The sequence below is a fragment of the Podarcis muralis genome, chromosome 2 (genome assembly GCF_964188315.1).
Source record: "Podarcis muralis chromosome 2, rPodMur119.hap1.1, whole genome shotgun sequence".
NCBI classification, from domain to species: Eukaryota; Metazoa; Chordata; class Lepidosauria; order Squamata; family Lacertidae; genus Podarcis; species Podarcis muralis.
Window position 1 is genome coordinate 51506436 of NC_135656.1, and position 13064 is coordinate 51519499.

Here is a 13064-nt window from a genome sequence, read left to right on the forward strand (position 1 = left end):
AGATCAGAATTTGCTTTAGACGCAGATCTTTAATTCCTGAACTGCGCACAGGTGACAAACGGACAGGAGGTGACTTTAATCACCTGTATCTTTAGAGGTGTTTTAATCCCCTTCTCTTGGTTGGTATCATTGTGTATGTGGTTTCAATACATATTTAAATATTTGCCGTATATACATCTAATAAAGATGTTTTTAAATATTTTTAATTTAAGTGTAAATTACAAAATCACATATATGTCATCTGCACAATTTTAAAAGTCTACAAATAGGACCTAATTATAAGACATTACCCATTTGCTGTGGTTTCTATAACATCATTTATAAATAATCCAAATTCAGTTAAAACTGTCAATAACTTAAGATAAATATAGAAATTGAAATACAGTATGTATCATAGTAAACATCTATATATTGCAGGAGAAAGTTTCTTTATTGTCCCGTAGCTCTGTAAGAGAGATTTCTTCTTGGCAGGCATCATTAGAAGTAAACCTGGCATAGTTCATTTGGACAAATGGCTGTGTCCATTCTTTTTTTCCAGATTTGTCCTGTCATTGCCAAGCTAACAGCACTGTGATGATACACAGAGCAAAGTTTAGAGAAAGAGGCCCTGCCTATGGGGATTGGCTGAATGGTGGAATGCCCTGTCATCGTGACTGAAGAACAAACAAATAGGGTCACCCTCTCCTTAAGCCCTCCTCCCAATACTATTAGTCTATCGTTTTGTGGCATTTCTTGCCTGCTTTTTCCGTGGTGATTCAGCATGGAGTCAGAATGTAGAGAATGTTTGCTTTAATTCATCAGTAAATACCAACCCTGCCCCTTTTAGTTACACCCTTAACACTTGCGGCTTCCCTCCCTCAGGGCAGGTTATTGCTTTTTAGAGACTGCTTTTGAAGAACGTGAAGTACTTTCTGGCAGGGATATCCAATAATATTTCAAAACCTGTCCGAAAACCAGAGAATTGTGGTCTCTCAGCGAACAATAATTAAACAGTTTACACTTAACAGTTACAATAAAGAATTACCAAATTATAATCAATAAAAATATTGGCAAGTCACAATCCATAAAATACTCCAAAACCATGTAAAAGGATCAAATTGAGAAACATGGGATTGCAAGCCATCCTGAAATTGTTTTGATGAAGGCGTGATGTACAGATTCTCAACTAAAAAAATATGAAGAGATAAATTAGCCTAATGGAACAGCAGTTGCTTGCAGAGACAATGGGTGAAATAAAGCTTCTTGGTTGAGGAGGGCTGCTTGACCCATCTTTTCCCAAGCCAGGGACAAGGAAACTAGTTATTTTCATTGTCCTTTTCTTCCCTGGGCATTCCTTCACTGCCAGAGCAGCCACAACCTTCCTCCCTTTGGGTGCCTGGCAGCTCAACAGCCAGCCAGTAAACTATTGTTAATCAGGGAGGGTGCCTGGCAGACTGACTATGTGAACAGTAAGCATGTCTTGAGTTGTGAGAGAGAAAGTGGAAAGGACTCCTTTCCTCTTAAAAATCACATTGCCCCTTCCCTGTGTGGGGCTGGGGGGCGGGGGGAGATAAACTGTTTCTCTCTCATTTAGTGCCATTTTCAGTGTTTCTCTGCTGCTCTTCTAAAGACTCCAGCAGGTAGTAACAGCAGGTGGTTCTAGACAGCAGCAGCAACAAAAAGCATTAAAAACATTTTTTTAAAAAAAATTTTAAAAAAAATTATGATACCATAAACTAGGGTAGCAGAGCTCCAACAACGACGAAAAGTTTTTGTTTTGTTCTTATCGTTAGGAAGGCCTAATGAGAACAATAATGCATGTAGACTTGCCTTCCCTGAAGAGAACATGTAGGCAAAATCTGTGGTTTATCCTATGTTAATGCAGAAACACCACCAGTAAGAATTTGGTAAGTTGCCCCTTTTTTTGAGTTGAAGCGTTAGAGAGAGAGATGAAGGCAAAAGAAATAATGAAGCCAGCGGATGATATCCAGTGTTAGCCATCCTCATAGCAGACCTGTTAAAATCAGTGGCCTGAGTATGACTTAATTGGATATCACACAGTGAGTATAGTGGATGATCTGTAAGGCAGGATATCCTGTTCAGCCATAATTCTCACCATGACGTTTTCGTCTAAATTGCTATCTTTCAGCCTAGCCTAACTCACAGGGTTGTTGTGATAATTTATAATGGGGAAGAAGGGAGCCCATGTATACCACCTCAAGTTTTGGAGGAAAGGTGTGATATAAATTAGATAGATAGGTAGATAGGTCATTTTGGAGTTCAGGTGTGCATACACATGTGTGTGTAGAAATACTGTCAAATACTGTCCGGGGTGTTTAAATTAAATTAGCCTTCCAGAGTGGCTGGGTCAACCCAGTCAGATGGGCAGGGTACAACTAATACAGTGGGACCTCGGGTTACATACGCTTCAGGTTACAGACTCCGCTAACCCAGAAATAGTACCTCGGGTAAAGAACTTTGCTTCAGGATGAGAACAGAAATCATGCTCCGGCGGCCCGGCGGCAGCGGGAGGCCCCATTAGCTAAAGTGCTGCTTCAGGTTAAGAATAGTTTCAGGTTGAGAACGGACCTCCGGAACGAATTAAGTACTTAACCCGTGGTACCACTGTATAGTATAGTATAGTATAGTATAGTATAGTATAGTATAGTATAGTATAGTATAGTACAGTACAGTACAGTACAATACAATACAATACAATACAATACAATACAATACAATACAATACAATACAATACAATTAACTAACTTGTCTCCATATGTGTCTTTTCTAGTTTCTGTCTGCTGCTGTTTCTTCATATTGTTTCTCTTCCTGTCTGAGCTTACTGGATTCATAGCCACTGAAATGTAAGTACAAACTATTGCTGTTGGCAATTTCCCTCATGTTAAAAAGTGATCGGTTAAATAATAATTCAGTTTGCAGTTATGTTATATCTAAAACTGTGTTAAGGTAGGGCTGCCATACATCCAAGAATCGGGCTGCAAAAATGATGTCCAGGTAGATTTTTGCTGACGGGGGACAAGCAGTACTTACTTGACATGGTAAGCCTGAGGTTATCCAGGGAATGGATAAGCTCCGATGATGGTATCAGTTGCTGGAAACCACAGAAGAGGAGAGTGCTCTTGTGCTTGAATCCCAGTTGCTGGTTTCCCACAGGCATCTGTTCAGTCACTGTGAGAGCAGGATGCTGGACTAGATGGGCCATTGACCTTATCTAGCAGGCTTTTCTAATGTACAGTGGTACCTTGGTTTACGAACTTAATCCGTTCCAGAAGTCCGTTCTTAAACCAAAGCATTCTTAAACCAAGACGTGCTTTCCTATAGCAACGGGGGACTCAATTTACAAATGGAACACACTCAACAGGAAGCGGAACATCTTCTGCTTCCAAGGCAAAGTTCACAAACCAAAACACCTACTTCCGGTTTTGCATCGTTCTTAATCAAAGTTGTTCATAAGCTAAGCTGTTCTTAAACCAAGGAACCACTGTACTCCCTAATTTTGTCTTATGCCATGCCCCCATGGCAGCCATTTTGTGACTGCTGCCCACAGTACTTTCTCAAAATTCAACAGGTGCCTACTGGTTCAAAATGGTTGCTAACTCCTGGATTAGGCAAACCCATTGTCTGATAAAGATGTGTGTTGCTGACACAAACTTGTTGTCTATCTGGAGGGGTGTGTGATATTTTCTGAAATTCAGAAGGAGGGAGGAAAACATCAGACCTGAAGTTGAATCAGAAGTGCTGGAGTTTGGTATTCTGAAGCAGGGTTTGACAGTTAATTCAATGTAGATTATTTTACTTAACAGATGACCTTAGTCTTGTTGGATATATTTTGAGGGTCAGCATATCTGGGGACAGTACAGACTTATTGAAACTGAACTGAATTATCAATCAATCATGTTGAAAAACCGAGAGAAACACTGGAGTACAAAATAATATATTCTGGTTGACAAGGATAGATAGGCTGAAAGCAGAAGAGCACTTCTGTCCTATTAGGTCCTTCTTCAATATTTCTGGGGGCTGGGAATTGGGCATATAGTTTTGATGTTGATCATGGGTTATAGAATACTGCCAAATGTGGCTGTTCTGCAGTAACATACATATTGTAATAAATTATTTGAAATATGTATTTTTTAAAACAAAAACTAAACCCCAAATCATGTTAGTTCTTTAGATTTTAATTTGTTGACTTCCACCTTCAAGTTCTCTTCCTACAAAACCAAAATTAGGTTCCATCAGTGACATTTAACATAAATGAATCCATCATGGGTAACACGTTACTCACTGGCATCCAGTCCTTATCATGATGAGTTCACTTTGTTTCCCGTGACACATAATTCTTTGGCTATTAGGCATTGATGAATTTTCCTAGAAAAGAGCACTTGAAGGGATAAACTGTGATGTCAAGCCTCTGAGAGATCCTACTCATTTGGGGCTTGATTATGGCTGAAATAAATACAGTAAGAAGGTGCTGTACTGTATGTTTTTCTGATTTCCAAATAAATACTGCATTTTATTTTTATTTTGTATTTGTATAATAGTGTGTTTCAGAGGCGATACTCCTTTTTGGTTTTTAAGTAAAGGTAAAGGGACCCCTGACCATTAGGTCCAGTCGTGGCCGACTCTGGGGTTGCAGCGCTCATCTCGCTTTATTGGCCGGGGGAGCCGGCATACAGCTTCCGGGTCACGTGGCCAGCATGACGCGGCTTCTGGCGAACCAGAGCAGCGCACGGAAACGCTGTTTACTTTCCTGCCGGAGCGGTACCTATTTATCTACTTGCACTTTGACGTGCTTTCGAACTGCTAGGTTGGCAGGAGCAGGGACCGAGCAACTGGAGCTCACCCCGTCATGGGGATTCGAACCACCGACTTTCTGATTGGCACGTCCTAGGCTCTGTGGTTTAATCCACAGCGCCACCTGCGTCCCACCCTATTCTTAGTCCCAGTTTAATGAAGTTCCAGCATATAATGTAACAAACTGCATTGGATATGTTTTGAAGGCAGTTGAAAGTAAGTGTGAGGCTGAGCTTGGCATCTGGTAATTCGGCTCCGAGACAAAAAGGCAGTGTCTAGGAATTTGGCAAATCTATTGTAGTTGTCGCTGGGCACATTTTACTGCATGTCCCTCTAGGAAACCTTGGCATTTTATTGGTACATATGATCTTTTTGCAACTGGAATGAAAATTGGAAAGACTAACGAGTATATTGTAGTTTGGAATATCAGCCTTGCCAATCCCCCAACTCATTCCATGTCTCACATCTGTAGGAAGAAAGGAGAAAGCACAATGACCGATATCACGAGAGTATTGTGAAGCTTGGCTAATAGTAAGGCACTTGTAGAAAACAGTAAGGATAGATCGTTACTTGGCCTAGTATTCTTACCCTGCAGGCTTTCTGCTCTGCCTTTCGCAACTGTGTAATCTTCCCCAGGCAAATTTTTCTTTCATATCGCTAATCAAAAAGTTAGGCTTGTTCATAGTTCAAATTATTATGCAGTTGTGCACTGAGGAAACTCAACCTGTTTTCCCGGTACTGGCTATTCTATTGCGACTCCTTTGGTGTGTTTGTTATTGTGCAATCAGAGAAGACATTCCCCCAAAGCAACACTGTTGTGAAGTGTGGTAATGTGGGAATAGCTACGCTATTGCGAGATCCAGAGGTTTAAGCCAGAGGCATGTATAGGCCACTGATTGTTGAATGCTAGTCATTTGTAAACTCCACACATAGAATTCTGTTTTCCTGGCCCCAAGCAATGGATTTCCTTGGAAATTATATTGGCTGAATCTCAATTTTACCTGGTGTGATGCCTGCCCTCCCCCAATAATTTAATGTTATCTGGTGCTCAGATATTCTTGTGAATGTGGATTGGCCCACAAGGGTTAAAACACAATGTACAAATGCAGCAGGCTTTGTGCAGAAAGTTCAAAAGTATTGTGGAGATGTATAAGGCTTCTTAGTGTAAGTAGAACAAGCATGAAAAATGTTTCAGCCCCAGGTGAATGTGCAGCAGGCATGCCAAAAGTCTCGAAGAAGGATGCTAGGATACCACTTCTCAAAACAAAGCTTCTTTGTTAACAGCACTGAGAGCCTTTGAGCTGAAAAATGGGATAAGAAATGTTCTAAATATAACTAAATAAAACCTAGCAGATTTTGGTATGGACCACAGAATTTTTGGAGTAGGATTGAGATCTGCTAGAACCCATGCTATTTGATCTGGAGTCTGCTTTTGCTCACTTCACTGGTACTGATCTTAACAACCACATATTCTCTGCATCCACTGTAGGAAGCATGGGGCATAACTCTACCAACAATACTGAGATAGTATGCTTTTGAGCCTGAGCCCCTGCAGAATTGTTATGTTTGCCCCATTTTATTATTGCAGTAAAAATTTAAGTTTACTTATGGCATGATTTCCCTTCTCTCCATTGTGCATGTCCTTGAATGGGTTTCAACTTCATTAGTAACTTTTACGATAACATTATTTCTATAAGCACCTAGTAGTTTGTATCTGAAAGGATATGGTAGAGAGATGCACTAGGGCTCCAGTTGTTCAACCCCTGGCTCTGCTGCAATACTATTCTGGTTGACTAGCATTTATCCAGCTTTCAGAATGGGGATTAAGTGTCCAGTATGTGAACTCCTTTAAAAGAGTAGAGCTGTTAAAAGTAGGCTATTTGCTGGTAGGTATTGGTTGAGCTGCCCTTTCTGTGTCCTACTCACCCAAAGCCTACAAATTTATATGGGACAGGAGAAAGTAAGTGATGGTGACCATCACTTGGCCTCTACCTCTTCAGTGAACCCCCTGACCTTTGGTGCCTCCACCTTCTTCTACCAGATAAATTTTGGTGCTTGCGGGTGAAGGAAGCTGAGTAGCAACAGCAGGCACTTCACATATCCATTTGATGTGTGATTGCGTGGAGTGTGTTTAAAGGATCAGTCCTCTCTAGAGTGAACATACATTGGGGGACATTAATGCATCCTTACCAGAAGTGGTATCCACTGATGAATCTCTGAAATGGTAACCCCGTATGCCTTACTAAGGGGAGGTAGAAATTGACAGATATTTCAACAGGGCTTTGTTAAAAGAATTTATTCTTTTGTTGTTACACTTAAATCTAACTTTTCTTCCAGGAAACGCAGAGTGGTGTGCATAGGGTTCCCAAGTAATCTCTTATCCAGACATTGACCAAACCTAAATCCTGGTTCTCTGAGGGTAGAAAGTAGGATGACCGGATCAGTCAAGAGTTCAGTATGCCTTGCTTTTGTGTGTCTGTTCTGTCCCATTTCCATATTAATTTGTTTTTCCTTTTCTAAATCTGCACACAATCCTACTATCAAACTACCTGCAATTTTACAAAGTGCTCTAAGGGCTGTTTTTTAAAAACAAAAACTATTCATTTGTTTTATTTAAAAATAACAACAACAGCAACAGATAATAACTCCAAATAGTTAGAAATGCAACTGCTGGGGTCTCAGGGATCCCATGAGGGTCAGCTATCCTTTTTTTCCCTTACAAGTTTCGACTGGTGAACCCACTTCGGAATACCGCCCCCCTCCATCCCTAGTAGAAAGAAAACTCCCCTATTAAATATTCCTGTTTTTTCTAATTGTCCCAGAGCTGAGATTAAATACCCAAATTTTGAAAGGATCAAAGTGAAAGATTTTGATTGAAGGTTTCTAAAAACGTATTTGTGAGCATGTTCCAAAGGAAACTTTTTCCTTCAGAGCTATTATTTTCCATTGACATGTAAAAAAAAAACCCCACAAGGATGATGATGAGCGCTCTGACTCCAAGGACGGATAAAGGAAATGAGGTCAATGTTCCACATTTGGATTTTTGCGAAGTTGACAGTCACAAACAGGTACCCTGTCCCACTAAGTGAGTGACTCACGTGGTTAGGGAAATACAGCTGTAAGTGTTAAATGCCTTTGGCATTTCCTGGGCAGGATTGGTGGCAGGTTGAGAGCCATCAGTAGGCACTCCTTGTAATTTTTAACGGCCTACCCTGCGTCATCTTGCTGATGCACCATAAATCAAATAACCTATTTCATAGTTAACCCAGTTCTGTAGCCTAACTGCTGGCTGTTGTTATTGTAATAGTATAACTGGTGAGAAAATAGCCACGTACTTTTTGACCTAATTAATACTCTGCAGAAGTGACTTAAAGAGTCTTTCCATACATTTGTCAATTAAGGAGGAATGAAGTAATTAGCCGAGTGTATGCCGCAACTAATTGATAGCTACACAGTGGGGTGGTAGCAAAATTTGCAGATTTGCTGTGAGAATGGCATAAGATGAGATAGCGCCACAGCTCTTTTTGGTATTAGGAGCACCTTGTTGCTGCTAGTTACATAATTGTGAGTGACCTAGCAGCCACTGTATTTTTAAAAAGAGAAAGCCAATGGTCCATTGCAAAGTAGTTTAGTTGGTGCAGATTGTGTGCAAATCTGCGGCTGCAAGTAATTCACTCAGTCGAGAATTGTCATAGCAAAGAGGATAAAGAGCACAACAGGTTCTTGCATATCTGTTTTAAAATCTAGTGTTTATTCCATGCACATCTTTTAAATAATTAGTTCCTTTGGTGTGCTTGTCATTAGGTTACAGTTGAGGATGCATGGCGATAGTAGGTTCCTCTGCAGCAACTTCATTTTTGTGTGAGATGGAATAAATGAACATCTAGGTCTGCAAACTTACACAGTTAAGATTTTTGAGGTTGGCCGGGTTGGCCCTTGCCAAGGAGCCAGGCCCAGGGGGGTACAAAAATTGCACCTCTCCACTCTGGCTAGGAATGGCTTGGAGCCTGCCTGACCAACCACACACTCCCTGGGCCTCTCCTCTGCTGCTCTGGGTAGCTGTGTGAGGTGCACAGACTCCTCTGGCAAGGGCACAAAGGATGGGGTGGGCGGACACCAATACAGCTCCTTGCAAAGGGTGCAGTGAGCCTTGGTACGCCTCTGCTGTGCATAATTTAAAAAATGCAGTGATTTGTGCAAAGGCAGGGTGGTGGGAAGAATGTGTGCAGAAAATATGGGATAAGATTAGGAAGCAACTGTTGCACGTGATCATGAAGTAGCTAGGTTTGGCTTTTGCAAAAAGGAGTTATCAGGCAAGATAACTGTACCAATGCATTGCTATAAAATCACTGTTATGTGTTACAAATAAAATTGTTGGGGAAGAGATTGCAGGTATGGTGCAGTGTTCATGAAGGAGGCCAGTGCCAGACTTCTTCCTAGACCATCTCCTCCAATGAGCTTGTGCTTTTGCACAATAAACACAGGGTATGAGGCAGAATGATTTTAGATCATGGGGTGTGGGCTGCCTTTTCTTCTTGCATGAATCTCCGTTTTGGTTCCTGTGAATGCAGCCTGGTATCTTGTGGTAGTAGTTTGCAAACTTTCCATGATGGTTTGTCGACCAAAGAACCATTACATGTCTCTCTTGGAGGATTCTAGGGCACATTGCTCCCTGGTGTCACCTGTGTAAATGGAGAGTATGCCCTAGAACATACACTACTGTCTCATGCTGCTGCGCATTGCAGGGGGGGGGGGAATCAATAATAGTAGGCAAGCTAACTTTTAGGGTGGCTTATCCAGCAGCACTAATTTCTGGGGTGAAGAACCCCTAAGACGCTTCTGCAACACTAAAGAATTCCTTCAACACTGTTTGAAAATTGCTGGTTTAAAGTGAGTGTCAATTGTTCTAGTTGAGGGAGTGTGATTTCATGGCTTGAAAGAAATGATGGCATTTGTCTCCTGTATTGCTTTCCTAATGGTATGTCTGGCAGACCTTGGGCAAATAACTTGGCTTTTGCTTCTTCTTATGCCAGACTTTTAAAGTAAGGATAACCGTATTGGTCTGGCTGCTTCATCAGCTTAATTAATGCTCACTTAACACTTTTGAGATACTATAATGAAAGGTGTTGCAAGATTGTGAAGTGGTTGGGTTATGCCATTCATCCTCTTCTGTGTGTGTTTGTGTGGGTTAACAGGAAGTGGAAGTCTGTGTGCTATGGTGCCAATTATGATGACTGACTCAGATGAATGTTGACGTCTGACCTCCATTTTCTTTTGTACCGGTCTGAGAACTATACTTCCTTTCTTAGTTGTCCAGTCTGTTTTTTACATTCTTGATTTGAGCAATGAGCAATGACTTTTTAAAACGAGGAAGTAGCAAATATGTTTGAGACAGCATGCATTTTTAAGTAGCAAAGCAACACTGCTGTTAAAAAAAGAACTTGCCTCTTGTTCCAAACCTAGGCCTGGAAACTAAGGCCTCTGTGTCAGGCATACCCCTCTCTTAGTGAATGAGGAATGGAGATGCAGGAAACTACAATTGCAAGAATTATGAAGGGTGGGAAGGAACAATAGAAAATGTATTTGAGACACTTGGGTAGCCTGAGATTAAGTGGTGTTGGATGGCAATTTTTACTCATATTTAATGGTGGGATTGGAAGGTGGGGGTCAGTGAAGAAGCTTTAGAGAACATTCTTACTAAAAGTGTTATTCTTAACATCAATGAGGGAAAGGATTAGGAGGAATTTGATAGGTAGTGATTAGAAAATAGAAGAACTAGACTGTGCTGCAAATGTGTTTGAAAACATTAAAACAACAAGGCGTTAGTCAGACTTTCTTTTTCCCCCTCTGCTTTTGAAAGATGATGAGATTTAGATGTGTTGAAATCCTTTAATGTGACTGAAGAAGAAAAATATGTGCAAATTCTCTTGAGTTGACTGCTATCCCAAAATATCTCTCACAGAGGCCTCATTTCAGGAATCAGCCTCTCCTTCTTGGGGCAAACTCCTCTCTCACCTAAACCCCTCTCTGCAGCTGCTGCTTATGTAATTTGTAGGTCTGGCCAGACTGTCCCTGAAAGCTCCTTGTACAGTGCAAGTTCACTGAGCATCAAGCCCCAGTCTTGTTTGAGTTGGCCCCAACAAATGTTAAGTTTTTAACGCTTCTGCCACATGGGGGAAATGCTTTTTTTCCCATTTATCTGAAGTACTGGCTGCAAGTCCTGGATGCTTGCCTCCCCCTGGTGCCTACAACTTTTTTCTTCCTTTGCAGTTCCTGTGGTGGCTCAGCATAGACAAGCTGACAGAAAGTGACCCCTCCAAAACAGTGTTGCACATTTCAGCTTTCTTGGTTGCTTTGAATGGGTAACATCAAAGGTGTTTTTTAAAAAAATAAATTCTGAATTTCTGTACAGTGCTGGAGAATTCCAAAACTTGCAGGATATCTTCCAAAACCACTAATCACTCCCTGCCCCCCAATAAATCTCTTCTCATACAATCTGGGCACCCAAAGAGAGCTTCTGGGGCACTAACTAGGGTACATGGGATTTAGGACAAATAGGGACCCAGCACTGAGATTTAAGAGGAATTTGAGGTCCCAAGGGACACCTTTCCAGGTGAAAAGAAGATCTTGTAGGAGAAGGAGGATACGTGCTACCAGCTGAGGAACTGTCAAAAAATTTAAAAAAGGAAAGAGTTAATAGTCTCTGCAGCAAAGCACTAAACTGCACTAGCGCTGTATTGTTACCTCACTTGAAGTTTTATAGATGTTTGTGGGAAAGAAAGAAAGAAAGACCAAATCACAAAACAGGTTCCTGAAGAACACTACAGATTGACACAAGCTTCCCACTTAAGGTTGACTTGGCTACCTGTATTCACTAGTAATATAAATGTCAAACCTGCAATGCTGGACTGCCTTGGAGTGAGTTTTGAGAGGCTGTTTTTTGTTTTGTTTTTTAATAAACAGAATGTAACTGACAGGATGGGTGTGGCTTTGATTTCATAGATCTAGGAAGAGATGAGAAGGAAGCAGCAAGGCTTTGTTATGAAACAGGCTGTCTGGCAAACGGGTATCCCACAGGAAGCACTTCTTGAGTTCAGAGAGGTACATTGCTAATGAGGATTAATGCTTGTCCTGGTTGACATCACTCCTGGGATCTGGAAGGACAGTGTTACTTAATCTGGAGGACTACATAATCAGCCGATGAGAAATTATTTTGAAGGCTTAATTCTTTGTATCAGAACATACAGCTGTAGTGAGGGAACAGCAAACTAGGTCATCCGTGAGCAGACATGTTCCCCACCCCCACCCCATGTCATGCTTATTAATCACTCAAAAAATAAGTTGAGCAATGCTTACCAATAGCTCTTCGGGCTAAATTTAAGAGGGATTGGTTATATGTTTGCTTGTGCGAAGGTGAGGCAGCCAACTGAAGTAACGTAGCAGGCTCCTGAACTTGTTCACCTGACACTAATGATCTTCCTCACAAAACTTGTAGTGTGACCTGTTACTCAATCAGAAATTCTGACCCTCTCTCTAAAGTAAGAGGAATGCGCCCTCCACGAACAGGGAAAACACTTTAGCCAAACACCCCCAGCTTCTGTCAACTATTCCACTGCAAACTTGCTTCCATTATTCATTAAGCATTGTGGTCCATTTTCTGCACTTTGTTCAACTTATTGAAGTGTGAGGTGGGCCACCTTAGAAGGTACGAAAAATGGCCGGACGAGTATGAGGCCCTTCCTGGTTTTCTCAGTATGTATTCATTAGGTCAGGAGATGGAGATTTTTAGCTACCTGCTCTAGTCAGAGTAAGTGCTGGAAAAGAATGTGACCATTCTCTGTTTTGTTTTGTGTTTACAAAGCTTTTGTTTCCCCTGATCTCATTTCCCTTAGCTGCTACCTTTCACATGGGTGTGTGGAGAAATAGAATTAATTTTAAGACACGATACATTTCATTGGTGTTGGTTACACATAAGAAGGCATGGGTATTTATTTCCTCAACTTACAAAGGGTTCTCTGTGACAAGATTTGGAAACCCCTGTTGAAAGCAGAAGCTGTCGTCAGGAATGAATGTGAAAGATGCAGCGAGGAAAAGGTCAAAGTCAGATAAATTGAAAAAGACATACCGGTAATTGCCATGAGTGAATGAAGGGAGTGGTAGTAACAGGCAGAAGTGAAATGGAGAAAGACCTGCTGGAAAGAAGGTGTGACCCAGGATGACTGTGTTGGGAATAGGTGCATCACTCAGATCTTCACTTCTATGCTAATTGGTT

At 41.2% G+C, this 13064-nt stretch overlaps 1 protein-coding gene across 1 annotated transcript in view; it reads left to right on the forward strand.

Annotated features, from left to right (window-relative positions):
• ERGIC1 (endoplasmic reticulum-golgi intermediate compartment 1) overlaps positions 1 to 13064 on the forward strand; it is an 80936-nt gene that overhangs the window by 40765 nt on the left and 27107 nt on the right. The window contains exon 3 of the mRNA XM_028717724.2: positions 2772 to 2844. Within this exon, the coding sequence (XP_028573557.1) occupies positions 2772 to 2844 (73 nt within the window). The remainder of the gene's footprint in view (positions 1 to 2771; positions 2845 to 13064) is intronic.